This window comes from Coturnix japonica, chromosome 1, assembly GCF_001577835.2.
Source record: "Coturnix japonica isolate 7356 chromosome 1, Coturnix japonica 2.1, whole genome shotgun sequence".
NCBI classification, from domain to species: Eukaryota; Metazoa; Chordata; class Aves; order Galliformes; family Phasianidae; genus Coturnix; species Coturnix japonica.
Genome location: NC_029516.1, coordinates 67,624,586 through 67,641,311, shown reverse-complemented (window position 1 = coordinate 67,641,311; position 16,726 = coordinate 67,624,586). Strand labels below are relative to the sequence as shown.

Genomic DNA, 16,726 nt, shown 5'->3' with positions numbered 1-16,726 from the left:
TAGGAGTGTTTTATAAGTAGTCAAGTCTTCTAAGTCAAGTTTTTGAGTGATCCACAAAATGCATTTGGGGAACTTGTTTCTGGAGAGCTTTGCAGAGCCATTTGATCAAAAATGAACCTAGTTATCTTGGTAAAGTTTTGCTAATTGATGAGATGGATGGTCAAGAGAATCTTTCATAGCATAGTGATGCATTGTGCAGGCATGCTTAAGTTTGTTTAACATTACTCTGGGGATCTCTGTCCAGATTTCTGCCTGGCTGTAGGTTTAGCTCCATTGTCCTTGCAACGTGCTCTCTCAAAAAAGATCTTTTTCCAAAGAATGAACTTTCTAAGCATATTTATTAAAATATTATTTAACTACAGTAATGATAGCCTTTATTTTGACTTCTTTCCTGAAGAACACCATTATAAAAATGACCAGAAGAGAAATAATGAAAAATAAAATTGAAAACAAAGTTCTAATCTAAAATCATACTGTGCTAGGCCTTTCTACCATTATTTAGGGCTCTCCTGTTGCGAACATCTTTTGTGTTGAAAAGGAATGAATAAAATGCAAGTTGGATGGGGGATAGTATGAAGATTTTAGTGGAATAATGGAAGTCCACTTGAATTGTAAATTAGACATGACAAATCTTTGAAGAATATGCCACCTGGTTGGTTTGGATCTTTAAACCACAGATCATTTTAGGAGATATTGGACTGTATTAGGAGATAGATTTTGTTGGTTTTAATTCTCCAATTCTGAGGAATTCACACCTCTCAACTCCAGCAGCTTTCACTGTCCCATGTGAGCGGATGTTGTTAAGCCCTGGATTGCTCCAAGCTTCACTGGCTTTGTCTCTGTGTCTGCAAGTATCAATTTCCTGGGCTGAATAATTTCCTGGATGGCTAATATCTCTAGCAGTCAACAGAGAGATCAATAAGAAGACAGGTTTTCAACCAAGGGGGAAATCTGCCAAGTTTTAAACTGTATGTCCTAGTGGCCTTACTTGAAACTTAAGTGTACTTGGGGAATTATTTCCTTCTGAGAAATTGACAAATGCCAGCAAAGAAATCTACGTGCTACAATTATTCCTGTCAAATATAACAGTTGTCTAATATGGATATACTCTCTTCCTCTTTTGAATTTATATGATTCAACATACTAAAATGCTTTGCATGTGAATCCATGGTTTTAAAACAAACATCAGGACTCAAATTTAAGGTTTGTTGAAATACTCGCTGGTTTTGGTAGGATTGTCTAGGTGTTGCTCAGATCAGAATTTGGCCTGTAATCAGAAGCATTTAATCATTTACTCATCTGGCAAGTCCTGCTTTTATAACACTTGTGAAAATAAATATAAATGTGTTGAATTAATTTAAGTGCTGTTGTCAAACAGTCATCAGAGACTGAATCAGTAAAGGCACAATCTGAACCTGAGACACTGAGAAGGATGAAGGCAATGAAATGAATCCACCAAAAAATAACCAATCCAATTTGCTTTATGATGATTCAAATAGCAGCAAACACTGAAAATTCATCAGTTTCCATTTCAAATGAAAAATTAGAGAAATTAGAATAAACAAGGGAGGAAAAAAAGCAAATTGAAAAGAAAGGGATAATCCTCATAGAAGAAAGCTAGGGGAAACAAACAAACAAACAAACAAACAAACAAAATATTAGAATATTCTACTGGAATTAAAAAACATACATATTTTCCTAAAATGCAAAACCTTCTAGGGATCCACATATCAACAGATATGTAAAGGAGCTCTAGCTTCTGATGGCAAGATTTAATTTTACATAGCTTTTTTTTAAACTCATCTACTATTATTTTGCTGTTTCTCTTAAATTAAAAAAAAAAAAAACCCTAAGAAAAACAATCTATTACAAATTACACTTAGTACACAGAAGCAGCCAGACTCTGTAAGTACACAGACTTTCCAGGGTTTACTTTTAGCTGGGACTTATAAATAAAGCAAGACCAAGATATAGTGATGAGCACTGGCACACAAAACAATTTTCATGTGGGTTTTTCATATAAGTACCGTGAAAAAGCACAGAGGAATGTGGTGCTAGCAGTACTCACTGTGTCAGAGCAGAAAGGGTGACTTTTTTAACACAGAGACTTGTAAAGTCTAAGACATTCTTATAAATGAGATGAATGTTTGTAAGAGTTTTGGTTTGTCGCTAACATATTCATAGTATTGGATTAACAGTGCTTTCCTTGCTGTCGATTCTAAAACTTCTGGTTATTTCAAGGAAATAAGTATCAACTTTGTTTTTGAAAATCCTGCTTTTTGAACCTTAGGACCAGCAGTTTCAAAAGACTAATAGTCCTTATCTGTACTAATACCACAGAATTTTAACTATAGCTACTTTCATCTTTGTGTATGAATGAAGAAGCTTCTGGGTAGTCCTTGTGAAAAGGAAATGCTTTAATAACACACATTATTCGTTATCAAATGAAAGTTTATTTTCCTTAATTTATTGAAAAAGAAGTTTATTTTGTCCAAAGACTTGATGACAATTCTGCCAGTGTAAGCTGTTGTCTTCCCTGTGCTACAAAAAGTGAACTGAAATTAGAAGCAAGTGAATGAGAGGCATGGAGGAGGGCAGGAAGGGCTCAATGGGGGCTCCATAAGGAGTCTGGGAAATGAACAGATACTGTAGTTGTGAATGGTGGTGATGAATGAGCTACTCTACACACTAGCACTACAGCAAGATTTCTGAACCCTTACAGGAAAGTGGTTAGAAATGTTATGAGGGGCAATGAATTGGATGATGCAAAAAAGAGCTATTGTAGTGGCAGACCTAGTAACCTAAAGATAGGGCAAGGAGAGTGCTAGGAAGGCCAGAAAGAGGAGGACAAAGAAACAGGATGCACTGTACTCGTAGTGCAGTCACACATCAAACTCTACTTTTCCATTCATATACACATATGCATGCATTGGTGTCTCTCATCTACTCTGCAAAACAAATCTGACTTGAAAATTAAATGTAAGTTGTAAAACAGGATACTTGTAAGTAAACTATCAAAGCTGACATACTGATCTCTTCAGCTGCTTCATTTAGCCCTGTGAATATATTAAAGGGTAAAGCTGCCAATAAATGGTACAGAAGAGAAAAAAATGTACTGCAAATGAATAAAAGGGTGGAAAGAATGAAGAAAAAAAAAAAGGATAAAAAGTGACAAGAAAAATAGGCAGAAAATAAGAGACTCAGAATGAAAAGCCCAAGATAGTATACTAGGGAAAATAATTTCAAAGAATGTATATTAAATATTAGGGAATAAGTTGGTAAGGCATAATATTGCATAATATTGAAAATATTAAAAAACTATGCTTTAAATAATAAATTAGTGTTGAATTTATTACAGGAAGATTATATTTATATTAGAAGAGAGAAAGATGAGAGAAATAGTACAAAAATTTAATATAATTACATAAGATGTGCAAATGCAGAGTGGTATCAAACAGAATAAAAATATCTTATACTTTCAGAATATCACCCTTAGTGTCGGATGTACTAGTGGTATGCAGATGTGGATGAAATGAAGTCAGAAAACTGTAATATGTATCCCTAAAAATTTATTTGAGAAATGAGTGGAGGAAATAACTTTGTACTTAATGTGGGAGCTCTAAAAGAAGAACCAAATAGATCTTTTATAGTTTTTACAACCCAAGAAAATCTCAGCACATGAAATGGCATTTTCCTTCTTAATACTGATACATTTGTTACCTAATCTAGAGCAGGGTAGAGTTTATCTTTTGCTAAAACGGCATCACTGGACTATGTATTTGCTAATGCCTTACATTTTGGTTTTGTGCATGCTGCTAACATTCTAGGAATGGGTAGGAGTGGGAGGGAAGAGCAAGGGCAAATGTAGAGATGCTTCCACAATCCTCTAAAGTATTAAATATTTTCAAAGTGTTCTAGTCTTTCACCCCTGGGACAAAGTTGTTTTCTTCAGAGTGTCTGGTATGTTGCTATACTTTGGGTCTACGAAAAAGTTTATAGTTTATGGAGAATGTTAATAGTTGCTGCTTAGCAGTGTAATACATAGCCAAAGACATACCAGTTTGTCATCTCATACTAACTGGGAGAGAACAGAATCAGAGCAGATGACTTATAAATGCCAGAGAAGAGTTCTGAAGGAAGCAGGAGCTTGTCTTTCTTTTGCTGCTCAGGGAGTGAGCTGGGTATTCATTGGTAGGTGGTGAGCAATTGCTTTTGCACCAGCTGTTTTATACATTCTTGTATGTATATGTATATATATAGATAGTCAGAACTATTATCCTTTTCCTTTTATTAAATATGGAGTATTATATTATATTATATTATTATAATATTATTATATTATATTATTATTTTTATATTATATTATTATATTATAATATTATTATATTATATTATAATATATTATAGTATAATAATGTAATATAGTATATATATAGAGAGAGTATTATATTATATTATAACATTAGTATATTTAAATTAGTTAAATCTCAACTCATGAGTTCTACTTGTTTCTTTTTCCCAATTGTATTCCCCATCCCACTAAGAAGAGTAAGCAAGTATCAATGTGGTACTTAGCCACCTGCTGGGTTAAACCACAACTATCATTTTTGGCACACAGCGTGGGACACAAAGGATTAAGATAACAGTAGAGCTGACTGCAGCATGTTAACAGAAGATCTTTGAGAGTCTTCTCATGAAGCTGCATTTCACAGCTCCTTGCTTGCTGCTTGTTTTCCCTGCTGCATCATTTGTCAACTCTGGATGCTGGATTAGGGTATTTATTTTGCTATGCTGTTTGACCTTGGTTTGTACCACGATAAAATTGGCAAAGTGAAGTTTTGTGCACATTCAGCTCTTTGGACATCTTTGGGTTTTGGAAGTAATATTGTTGATACTATCGGTATTATCAGTTTGTCAGCCTCCCTTTCACTTTTCCTTTCCCTAGAACTCAAGAGCTAGTTACAGTAGTTCTTGAGAAACTTGAGTTTCTATGCGACGATCAAACCAGTGTGAGTTGTGAATGTGTCTAAGGTTATGTTGAAGATTAAACAATTATTTAAGAAGAAAATCCTGAGATCTGCCCCAAGGCAGGATAGTTCTGAGTGGCAAGGAGTAGAGGATGGTATGGGCAGGTGCCTAGAGCAGCAGGCACCCGTAGTGTTTTGGACCTTCACCTCTGAACAACTGCAGAACCCTGAAAAACTAGTAGAATATTTCAAAAAGATCTGATGTTGCCCCAGCAGTCCTAAAGAGGGACAAATCACTGCAGCATGCAGGGCCTGTCCTGTGCCAACTGAGCCTTGTTGTTGATCCAGCTCCTGTAACGAGCTCTGTGGTTGCTCTAACTCCTGCAATGGACCTTGTGATTTCTCTGCCTCTTTCAACAACTCTGCAGTTTCTCCAACTCCTGCAATGAACTTGGTGTCTGCTCCAGCCCTCATGATGGACTCTCTGGCTACTCCAACCCCTGTGACAGATTGCGCAGTTGCTTTGACTTTTTTTGACTGACCCTGCAGTTACTCCAACCCTACTGAAGGGCCCTGCGGGTGCCATGATCCTCACAACTAGTCCTATAGTCACTCCAGGCCCTGTGACAAACGCCACAGTTCAAGTGGGGAACCAAATAGTGCCAATATCAGTTGCCTCTATAAGCAAGATGAAAAATGTTCACAAAAGTCAGAATGTTTAGCAAAGAGAGAAGTTTATAAGTTCAGAGAAAAAGATGGAGTGTGACCGTCACAAAAGCAGGGGGAGAAGAGGAAATAGAAACCATGTGACTCCTAACAATAAGTGATCTGTGAGATCTGCAAGATTACAATTGTCGGTGAAGTGATGAAAAACCAATAGTGGACAAAGTGGTAGCCTGCCTTGACAGTATAGTCTCTCTTCCTCCACAAGGGCCTGTGAGTAAGCTGCAGAGAAACTGGTTCAACCACTCAAAGCAAATGAAAAAGCTTCAACTGCTCCTCCTGCTGTACAAACCCCTGTTTCATCCATGAGGAGTAAGCATTCCTCTACTAGAGAGAGGATATAGTAGATACACACCATGTACTATTAGGTGGTTTTACCTTCATGGCCATGGAAAGGATATGGGGAAGTGGAATCGAAAAGCCACCTCGACCCTACAGGCATGGATACTTGGGTTGTAAGGGAAGACAATCACAAGAGTGAGTCTTCCATGGAATATGGAGGCTTCAGTTTCCAGCAGGCAGCTCTCCAGACAGCAAAGATGATAATGCAATCTTATATCCAAGGATGACAAGGATGCCTTTTGGTTCTCATACACAAGAGATAAGTAATGAATACCATATCCAAAACTAGAGGGACCCTTCCTCCAGCCAGATGCAGGAAAGGCACAGTTGGGTGTATTGGACTGTGTGGATTTGATGGCCTATCACTTCAGAACCAAAGAAATATGAAGCTTTAGTGGACACCTGTACACAGCATATTCTAATGCCATCCAATTATAAAGGAGTAAAACCCATCTGTATTTCTGGGATAAGGGGATAAGACTGAGAGGGGATTTTATTAGTGTTTGCAAATATCTTGAGTGTGAGAGACACAAGAATACGGCCAACCTCTTTTCAGTGGTCTGTGAGGACAGGACAAGTAGAAATGGCCATGAACTGGTGCATAGGTAGTTCCACGGTAATGGCCCAAAACCTGAATGTAGGAAGTTCCATACAAACATGTGGAAGAACTTCTTTATGTTAAGGGTGACAGAATATTTGAACAGGTTGCTCAGGGAGGTTGTGAAGTCTCCTTCTACAGAGATATTGAAGACCTTTCTGAATGCCTACCTGTGCAATCTATTGTGTTCCTTTAGCAGGAAGGTTCAATTCAACAGTCTCTTGAGGTCCTTTCCAATCCTTGCAATTCAGTGATTCTGTGATTCACAACATCTCTGGGCTGCCTGTTGTGCTTCACCACACTGTGAGTAACAAACGTCCTTGTAATATCTTCTCTAAAAATTTCTTCTTTTAATTAAAAAGCATTCCCCCTTATGCTATCACTAACAAAATGTATAAAGTCAGTCTCCCTTCTGTTTATAAGCTCCCTTTAAGTACTGGAAAGCTGCAATGAGGTCTCCCTAGAGCCTTCTCCAGACAGAATAAGCCCAGCTGCCTCTGCCTTTCTTCATAGAAGATGCCATAGCCCTTTGATCATCTTTGTGGCCTTCTTCTGGACACTCTCCAGCAGCTCTAAATTTTTCTTGTGCTGGGGCACCCAGGACTGGATGCAGTACTCCAGCTGGGATCTCATGTGGGCAGAGAAGAGAAAAGCAATCCCTCTCCCTGCTGGCCATTCCTCTTTAGACGCAGCTCATGACATTGTTAGCTTTCTGGGCTGCAAGAGCACACTGCTGACTCTCATCCAACTTTTTATCCACTGGGTTCCCTAAGTCCTTCTCTGTAGAGCTGCTCTCAAGGAGCTTTACTCCCAGTCTGTATAACCTATAAGAATACTTAGGTTACTTCAATGAAAGTACAACAACTTGCACTTTGCCTTGTTAAATCTTGTCAGGTTCACCTGGACCCACAATGAGAAATTATGCTTGTTCACATCCTGGCTGTGGAAAAAGCCATAGGAGAGGATGCTTAGAACTTGTCAAACCACAGAGTTATTCAGAAGCAGCTGTTGGGTTTAAATTTCACAGTCACAACCTGAATTCACCTCTGAGGGTAGATAAGCCTTTAAATGTTCATGTATAGTACAGTATACTTTTCCTTCTGTAACTGTCTGGCTTGATGTCAGATAGCTCTGAAAATGTTAACTTAGATTTCTGGCAAATAGAAGCGAAGAAATAAATGTATCTGAGTTAATTAGATAAACAATTTCTTACATGTTAACTCAGGTAACATAAGACATGCAGTAAGTACAGTAGGGACAAAACCCAAATAAAGGAATCTAGTGCAGGAAGATGTTAGCAATTGAAAAGTAGCACTTAAGTTCCACAATGGGTAACACACACAGCTGAAGCACAGAAAATGTTGGAGGAGTGCTGTAAAACTTACCAAGAAAGAAGAAATCCTTGAGGAATGTTTTCATTGCCTTTGATACAGGCATGTAACAGATAACAAAAATGGGGCCTGTTCAATGTGATCTGTATATTTACATGGCTAGATGAGAGGTAACTCGCTCAAAATTACAAGCAGTGTAGCACTGAGTCATGCACTGTTTTTGTGACGCTGCTTGTTGGAAATATGGAACTGCCATCCTTGTCATATGAATTTAAATCTAACCAACAGATTACTTTCTTGAGCTTCTCATGACTACCAATGAATTTAGTTACAGGGACAAGCTGCTATACTGAGCTTGCTCAAACAATGAGATGCTTGTATCATACAACCACTTAACTGGATGTATTCTGCTCTTTTATTCCCAGCACTGGAAGACAGCTGCAGTATCACCTGACTTTGTAGTCATCATCATGAATACAAAGGAGTTCAGGTGGATGCAAACACTCCATGCTCCTCACACTGAGCACATATGATCTACTCATGCTTTGAACACTTTCCTGTAACCACCTAGTAATAATAGTGCCTGTCAAACCCTTTCTCTTCTCCCAGCCAGCTGGCAGATTGAATTACCATTTGCTTTCTATAAGCTAAATGGTTAAACAGGGAGAAAGTGTGCAGAGGAAGGCTAGGGTTTTAGCCTAACCTGCACTGGTGGCAGTTTTTTTCCTGTGAGTTCAACACGGTTGTTTTTTGTTTATTTCTTTGTTTAGTTTGGTTTCTTGTTTTTGTTTGTTGTTGTTGTTTTTCAGGAATTGATCCCTAGAAAAAAATGGAAAGAGATTTACGAACTTTCATGTGACTAATGCTGTGTAACGTAAGGAAGGGTGGCAGATGGCCCACTTTATCACTGCTGGGAGTAGCACTCTATCACAGCAGTTTGCACAGGCAGGACAAGGTGCTTTACCTTGCTTGCAGGTTCACAACCAGGGGAAGTACTCTTCATCTCTGCCAGTATGGTAAACAATTGCCTGAGAGCTAAAGCTGATGTTATAATAGCAAAATTTCCTAAGATGCCTAACATATCCACTGAGATAGAATTGGTAAGAAATGAGACTTCAGTTCAGACAGTTGGTAGCAGTGCCTTGAACCTTCTCCTGGAGATAAGGTAAGTACCAACACAAGATATACTCGTATGGATAATCTTTCACAACAAGGAGCTGGGTTGCAAGAAGCAGTTAAACAGCTTTGTAGTATTAGAGATGCTAAGAGAGAAAGAAATGGGTTGTTTAATAGTCATATTCCAAAAGTGAGCAACACTAAAAGGAAGGCACTTTGGTTCCTGGTGATCCACAAAAGCAGGGCTGCAATTGGGTTCACATTCTCCAGCTTCACCCCCAAAGCTACAAATGCTTTTACAACTATAAGCACCCAAGACCAAGATCTGCAAGAAAAAATCATACTGGCAACCTGCATATAGTGGGTGACTCCCTTTTAAAAGGTATTGACTTTCCTTTCTGCTGGATTGACAGGGTTTCTTGGGAGGTATGCCGCCTCCTGGAATCCAAGATCCAGGACACTGCTGAAAGTATGCCACAGCATGGACTACTATCCCCTGCTGCTCTTCCACATGTTCATGAATTACACTGGAAGCTGGAAAATGGGAAGAATCAAAGAAAACTATAGAGCCTTGGAAATACAAATGAAAAACACTGGATCCCAAGTTGTCTTCTCAGTTTTGCCAGCTGAAGGAAAGAGGAAAACCAGAAATAGTTGTATAGTTCATATCGGTTCCTGGGTACATGGCTGATGCTTGCATGAGTGTTTTGGATTTTATCACAGTGGGATTTTCTATGAAGATTATAACCTGTTAGGGAGGAATGGAATCCATCTGCCTAGAAGAGGCAGGGCAATCTTCAGCAGCAGGCTGACTAACCTAGTGAGGAAGGCTTTAAACTAAAGGACTCAAAAAGCATGGTTGAAAATGGCAATGCTGATGCTCTGCTTATGGCTGGAGGATAAGCCAGGCCAACCAGAACAGTGACAAGTGCTCCTTAGCTGCCTTCCATTACATGACCCAGAATGCCAGCCACCTCAATGGTGTGTATAGCTATGGGGGACCCTTCTGAATCCCTAGGAATGTATGATAAACAGGTGGAGAGCTCATGGATGAAATCTAAGGGGCAAGCAAATGTGGGACACACCACTGTCAATATTTACTACAGGTTGCCTGATCAGAAAGAAGTTGATGAGACCCACGGACAGTTGAAAACAGTCTCACAATCACAGACAAGGGAAAATCATGCTTGACCAATCTTGTAGTATTCTATGATGTCATCACTGGCTGAGTAGGTGAGAGGAGAGCAGTGGGTGTTGTCTATTGTGACTTTAGCAAGTCTCTTGATGCTGTATCCTGTAACATCCTCATAGTTAAGGAAATGTGAGATAGATGAACAGACAGCAAGGTGGGTTGAGAACTGGTTGGCTGACAGAACTCGATGTGTTGTGATCAGCAGCCGAGAGTGCAGTTGGAGACCAGTAATTAGTGGAATTCCACAGGAGTTAGTCCTGGGTGTGGTCTTGTTCAACGTCTTCATCGGTGACATAGTTGAAGAGGTAGGGAACACCTGCTACAAGTTTGTGAATGACATGAATCTGAGAGGAGTGGCTAATACACCAGAATCCTGTACTACCATTCTGTGAGACCTGGACAGTCTAGAGCGTTGGGTGATGTGGAATTTTACTATGTTCTACAAGGGCAATTGGCAAAGTCCTGCTCCTGGGAGGAATAATTCCGTGTATCAGTAAAGGTTAGGGGCTGACCTTCTGGAAAAGAGCTTTCCAGAGATGGAGCTCCTGGTGGCCTATAAATATCTTAAGAGTGACTATCAAGTGGATGAGGTCAGGTGTTTTTCAGTTGTGTCCAGCAACAGAACAAGGGACAGAGAGAACAATCTGAAACACAGGAAGTTCCACATGAACTTGAGATAAATCGTCTTTACTTTGAGGGTGGCAGGGCACTGCAACAATCTGCCCAAAGAAATTATGAAGTCTCTTTCTCTGGAGATACTTTGCTGTGCAACCTACTCTAGGAAACCTGCTTTGAGCAGAAGGGTTAGAGTTGATGATTTACAGAGGTCTCTATCAATTCCTGTGATACCATGATTCTGTGATTTTATATATCCACACATCTATCATCACTCACAAGATGCATTTATCTGTGCTTTGCTTGCTTGCCTCTTGCACTTAGCTCCCAAGCTGCTCTACATCTAACATGCATTATCTCCTGCACTCTAAGACAGCCTTCATCAGAGTAAGAAGCAGATAACTGCAGACTATCTACACCCTCACAAAATCCTTCCCAATCCTCATTGCTCTTCCCTTCACCACCCTAAATTGTTGTCATTCTCCCAGGTCCCACACCCAGCTCCATACTTGTTACCTATACCTCGTTTATTTTGAGCATACTGCATACACAACTCACTTATCAGACAGCTGTTCGCTTCTACCACCTTCTCTTCTGTAATCCTTATAAATACACATAAACTGGCAATTTCTCTTTTTGCTCACACACCACCATTTCTAATCCCTTGTTACACAAGCTGTCATTCAATCCCAATTCATGCCCCACAGCTCCTAACTCCACTCACCTATCCACACACTTCACACTTCACTTTTAACATTAGTACAGCCATGTAGCCTATAAAGTACTGCAGGTAGTTCTCTCTCTCATTCCTTCTCTCAACCCTTTATATCTTTAGTCCTTTCTCTGCAAGCACATTTGTTCCATTCCCTCTTTCTGCTTCTGTTAGCTAGTACCTACTACAGAGTCATAAGTACATTTGTTGCCTCTCGCTTAATAGAATATCACCCCTTTTTATTTGCATGTGTTCTCCCAACCTCACATTTTTGTTTGTTACTTTCCACTGACTGCAGACAAGGAGGCATCCTTTATTTCTAGGTATATGGACAGGTAACTATTGCACCTTTGAACTTCTTCCTCAGTTTGACTTCAAAGTAACACAAAACTAATATTCCTCTTACCCTGTGCTGTCTTATCCTATACCTCCATTAGACTACTCTTTGCCCACACATCTCTTCAGAAAAGCCAGCTCTTAATGTCACCCTTAAACCCTCTTTATTCTTTCCTCGTCCTCATGCTTCACGAGAACTTCCACATCTTCGTATTTACAGTTCACCCTGTCCCCATAATTTTACTTATCTTGCATTTCCTCGCAGTACCTTCACACAGCTTTTTCCTTCATTCTGCCTTTGCTTCATAACCAGTCACAACATGTCCATAATACTCCAGCAGGCTTATAGCCTCTGAAATTTCTCTCAGCTCTCCATGCTTCTCTCCAAATATATGAGATGCACTGAAAGTAATGCCTCCTATTTTATTTTGTTGGCCTACTACGTCAGAGGTGGATATGAAAGACAGGCCACATTCCAGACAGCCATGCAGATATTTATGAACGTGGTATGCAGGCTCTTCCTCGTTGCTAGTAAAAATGCATAATGAATCGAGATGACTGCTGAAAAATACTGTTTTCTAGCTGAGAATATGCTATATCAAATAGTGTAATTGTGCTCTTTGTTGCAATTTAATGGAAATAAACAGGAAGGTGTTACTTTCAGAGAAACCTATGTACATTTTTCTTCCTCCTCCAGACATCCTTCCTGCACTGTGCTTTCACCTTTCTCTCTACACTCCCACTGCATACTCAGCCTCCTCCCCCCCCCCCCCCACCCTTGCAGACTCCAACATCCTTGCAGGTCCTTTTCATATTTTCACCCAGTATCAGTCTGCATCTCTTTCCATTCCTCACAAGTGTTATTTCCGTTTCTGAGCTCCTAAACTTTTCTCCATCCATGAAGATCCTCTTTGTCCAGTTGACTTGCAGTAGTTCCCCTTTTATGCTACCTTTGCATGGCTTGCCTGCTCTTACTACCCCAATATATAGCACAGTACATTGTGGATTATTTTCAGTACTGAATACTTTGCCTACAAACTCCTGAGGTATTTTTTTCTATGAATTATTGAGTTAATTTTTCCCTAGGAAAAAATAAAAAATAAAAAGCACAAAATATATTGGTTACCTCGAAATATACCATCTTCCTACAAAAGGCACTCCTGTCCTGACCATTCTGGTTTACCTTCTCCCCATATTTTGAGTTCTCCATCTGCAATTGTACCCAGTTTTCCTCCCCCTACCATGCTCACAGACAGCTTCTGGTACTGACGTGCATCTAAGAGCAGGCTTTATACTACATGTTGTTGAAACCATGCTTAACTCTCATTCTCAGCTTCTTTGTCTATTTTGTCACAAAGCAAGGTAGGTGTATGTTCAGTTAGATTTTCATTTTTCTGTTATCTTAAGTGTTCTTGTATCACTCCTCCACTTACACACTTGCACAGGCCACATATTTCAGTGCCTGAGAATGTCTTTCTTATTTGTCTGGGTATTTTCCTGAGGGCACAGTGTTAAGTCAAACTTTACATACCATTTGCACTTCTCATGCAACAAATCACATGAGCCTAAGAGCTAAGAGTGCTTTCTGAAGCACTGTGGTTCATATCTATTGTCTGGGCCATACAGCACACTTCTCTGTTTATTTTAAAAGGAAAGAAAAAGCACATACCCACTCCTCTCTGAATAACTGGTTTTGCAATATAGGAATGAGAGAATGTGCATGGCAGCCCTATTCAATCCAAAATATCCATCTCTCTGAATAATGTGTATTTATAGTTCAAGAGATAGGATCAGCACAGAGCTTTCTCGTTTATTTTAATAAAGGATTAAGAACTGATCAGAAAACTATCTAAACCATTCAAGGATTTTTTCCCCTCTTGGCTAATAACATTTGGTAACACCATAAGAACTCTCCAGTAACTAATGCTTTAAGCTGCATTTCAGCTGTTTAGATGAGAACCAGCTTTCTATTTTCCTCTCTATATGTACGTATTTATTTGTTGTGTGCTGCATTCCTAGAAGACACTTACTGAACACTGGAAATTGTAGCATAAGAATAGTCTCCCTGCCATCCTAGTACAAAGTGAGTGTATCTTTTTCACCTAGACACAGATGTACAGGGAATCCTTTGATCTCCAGTTCCTTCCAGAGAATTTAGTGTTGGGTTTGTGGAGAAGGGAGATTGATTCAAAGGTCACGAGCAGGATTTTCAGTTCTTGACAAGCACAAAAAATAACAAAGCTCCAATGAAGTTAAGTACCCGAGACAGGAGAGGTCTAGGAATTAGGAATTTCGACTTTGCGTGTCATGGGCTCTAAGTTTCCCTTAGGGCAAGACTGCTGTGTATGCTGAGGCTGGTTCCTGCAATCTTTACTCAAGATTTGCAACTCCTTTTGTTACATCTGAAGTTTCTGGTTTCCGTCTCAAAATAAAACCAAGAGTCTCCTTTGTTTCTGCTCTTAAATCAGATTCCTTTAGCACCTCGTATTTTTCCTCCTCAGTTTTCTTACCAGGGACCTGAACAACAGTGTACAGAGCAGGAGGAGAGAGGAATCTCAGGAGTAAAGCAAGCTGTAGGGCAATTAGAGGTGGGGGAAGGAGGAGGCACAATGGGAAACGCAACAACATTTGGGACAGATCTACTTCTTAAAAGACACCCCTCCCAAACTACCATTGTAATTCTTTAAAGAATCCCTCTCCCCCCTCCTCTCCCCGCCCTCTTAGGACTCTATCAGAAAACGTCAAATTTCTCTTACCGTGGTAGGAGTAACCATGGCATCCGTGTAAATGTTTCCAGAAAAGTCGACATGAAGAGAAAGGTAAATGTAAATATGTTCATTCAAAGTCCAAAAGTTGGTCTGCTTGGGTTGTGCAGAGTTGCTCTATGGGAGAGGAGCCTTTAACTCTGAGTCCCGTGAACATAATCTCCTCGATTATAACAAACCAGCTCAGCCAGATGGCTGTGTGCTCTGTAGATTAACCCCTTTATTGCCATGCTCTGCTTTCACTACCTACCGTTTATAAAAGTTTGCCTGGCTAGGGAATTTCAGAGACAAATACATTTTTTTTTTCTTTTTAAATAATACAATTGTCATAAAAGTCTTTTTTTTTTTTTTCTTTTCTCTTGTATGCTTTATAATACCCATAGTGTGTCTTTTTTTATTATTATTATTTTTTCTAAATCCAACTGATGATTTCATTTCTTTTCCTGTCAAAATCTTTTCACATTATAAAGAAAAGTCTTAGTACCCAGAAATATTTCAAATAACTCTTTTGTTAAATCATAACCATATAACCATCTCTTCCGGACTGTGACTTTCAGAAGTACTTCACTGCAGGAATGTCTCTGCATTTGCGCTCTTGCAGTTCATTCCCTCCTCTCAGTCTGTCTCTTTCTCTTTCTTTCTCTGTCTCTCTCTTCCCCCCACACTTGCTTCGTCTCTCACATGCATACTCATGTACATACACACATGCAGTCTTTGGTCAAACTGCCATCATGTGTTTCTATTCTTACCCATATTTAGAAATTATTATAGGACATGTAAAACAGGTGAAATAGAAAAACAGAATTGAAAAGCCATAAACTTCCAGTCTCTCTCTGGCTTTATTATTAGTATTGTTGTTATTACTTCCAAATTCTAGATACATTTATTTATTTTGTCATTGTTTCTCTCAGCCAAGTCACTCCTCACATCATAAAAATAGAAAGAATAGACCTTAGAGTGGAGTTTTGTCCAGATATGCCTCCAGTTTTGATTCGCAGATTAGTCCATTAGGAAAAAGATGGTGAGTGCCAAAAATATGGAAAGTTAATCAGCAACCAGTAGTGACTGGTTTCTAAAATTCTTATTTAGAGTGATTGCTCATAGAGATGGCTGATAAATTTAGCTGCATTCCTCTAAGTCTCCCTCTAAATTTACATGCTTAAGTCATCTTTCTTTTCTGTTTGATTCAAGCATAGTTGAACAAGTAATAACCATAAGAATCTGCTTATATAAGATAGACATAATACTACAAAATTGAAGTCATCAGATTGCTCCCTTAAAGAATGTTTCTTTCACAAGCTCATGAACCTTTCTCCTTTGTTATTTAACAACAAGTTAACTTTGTTTTTATTTCCTCTTTCTCCTCCCTTTGTAAGGATGATTAGACCTCCAATGCTGTCAAAGCACTGTACCATCTTTTTAAAGTTAATTAAATATACCTAGATAGTTGTCACCATTTTATATTTTCTGCTGTGGATTGGAACATGGTAGGTGTTGTGTTTGTTGGTGTTGTCATTTACCGAAATTTTCTCAACCATAAGATAATTGTATTTAAAGAAGTCTAAATTCTACATGTTCAATCTCTTTCTTAAGTCCTGCTTATTTTCTTGAACTGCACAGATGTGGAAGGAGAGAGTACTGTTCTGTCACTGACTCTTAAGAGCGTTCCATTGAAAACTACTGCTTTGTCAATTCACACACACACACACAAAACAAACAAACAAACAAAACAAAACAAAAATCCATGAAAAAAAAATAAATAAACCAACCAAAAGACACTCCAAAACCCACAGAACACAAATCTTGACCAGTTCATGAGCCTTTTTGTCTTGGCTATTTGATTGAATACAGTTTCCATCCTTTTTAGATCATTCTCAGCTAAAAGGATGTAACAATTAGCTCCTTTCTGGGATGGCAATCCCAGCACTCTAGTCAAATCTGAGAAATGTCTAAAATATGACACAGCTTTTGGTCTCCTCAAGTAGATAAACAGCTCCAGAAATAGAAATCATTCCATTGGCTTGTGAAT

General features: G+C 39.0%; 1 protein-coding gene across 1 annotated transcript in view; it reads right to left on the bottom strand.

Annotated features, from left to right (window-relative positions):
• The window catches only part of NTF3 (neurotrophin 3), a 50,330-nt gene extending 35,457 nt beyond the window's left edge, over positions 1–14,873 (bottom strand). The window contains exon 1 of the mRNA XM_015871474.2: positions 14,689–14,873. Within this exon, the coding sequence (XP_015726960.1) occupies positions 14,689–14,706 (18 nt within the window). The 5' untranslated portion in view covers positions 14,707–14,873. The remainder of the gene's footprint in view (positions 1–14,688) is intronic.
• Between the last annotated feature and the right edge of the window lie 1,853 nt (positions 14,874–16,726).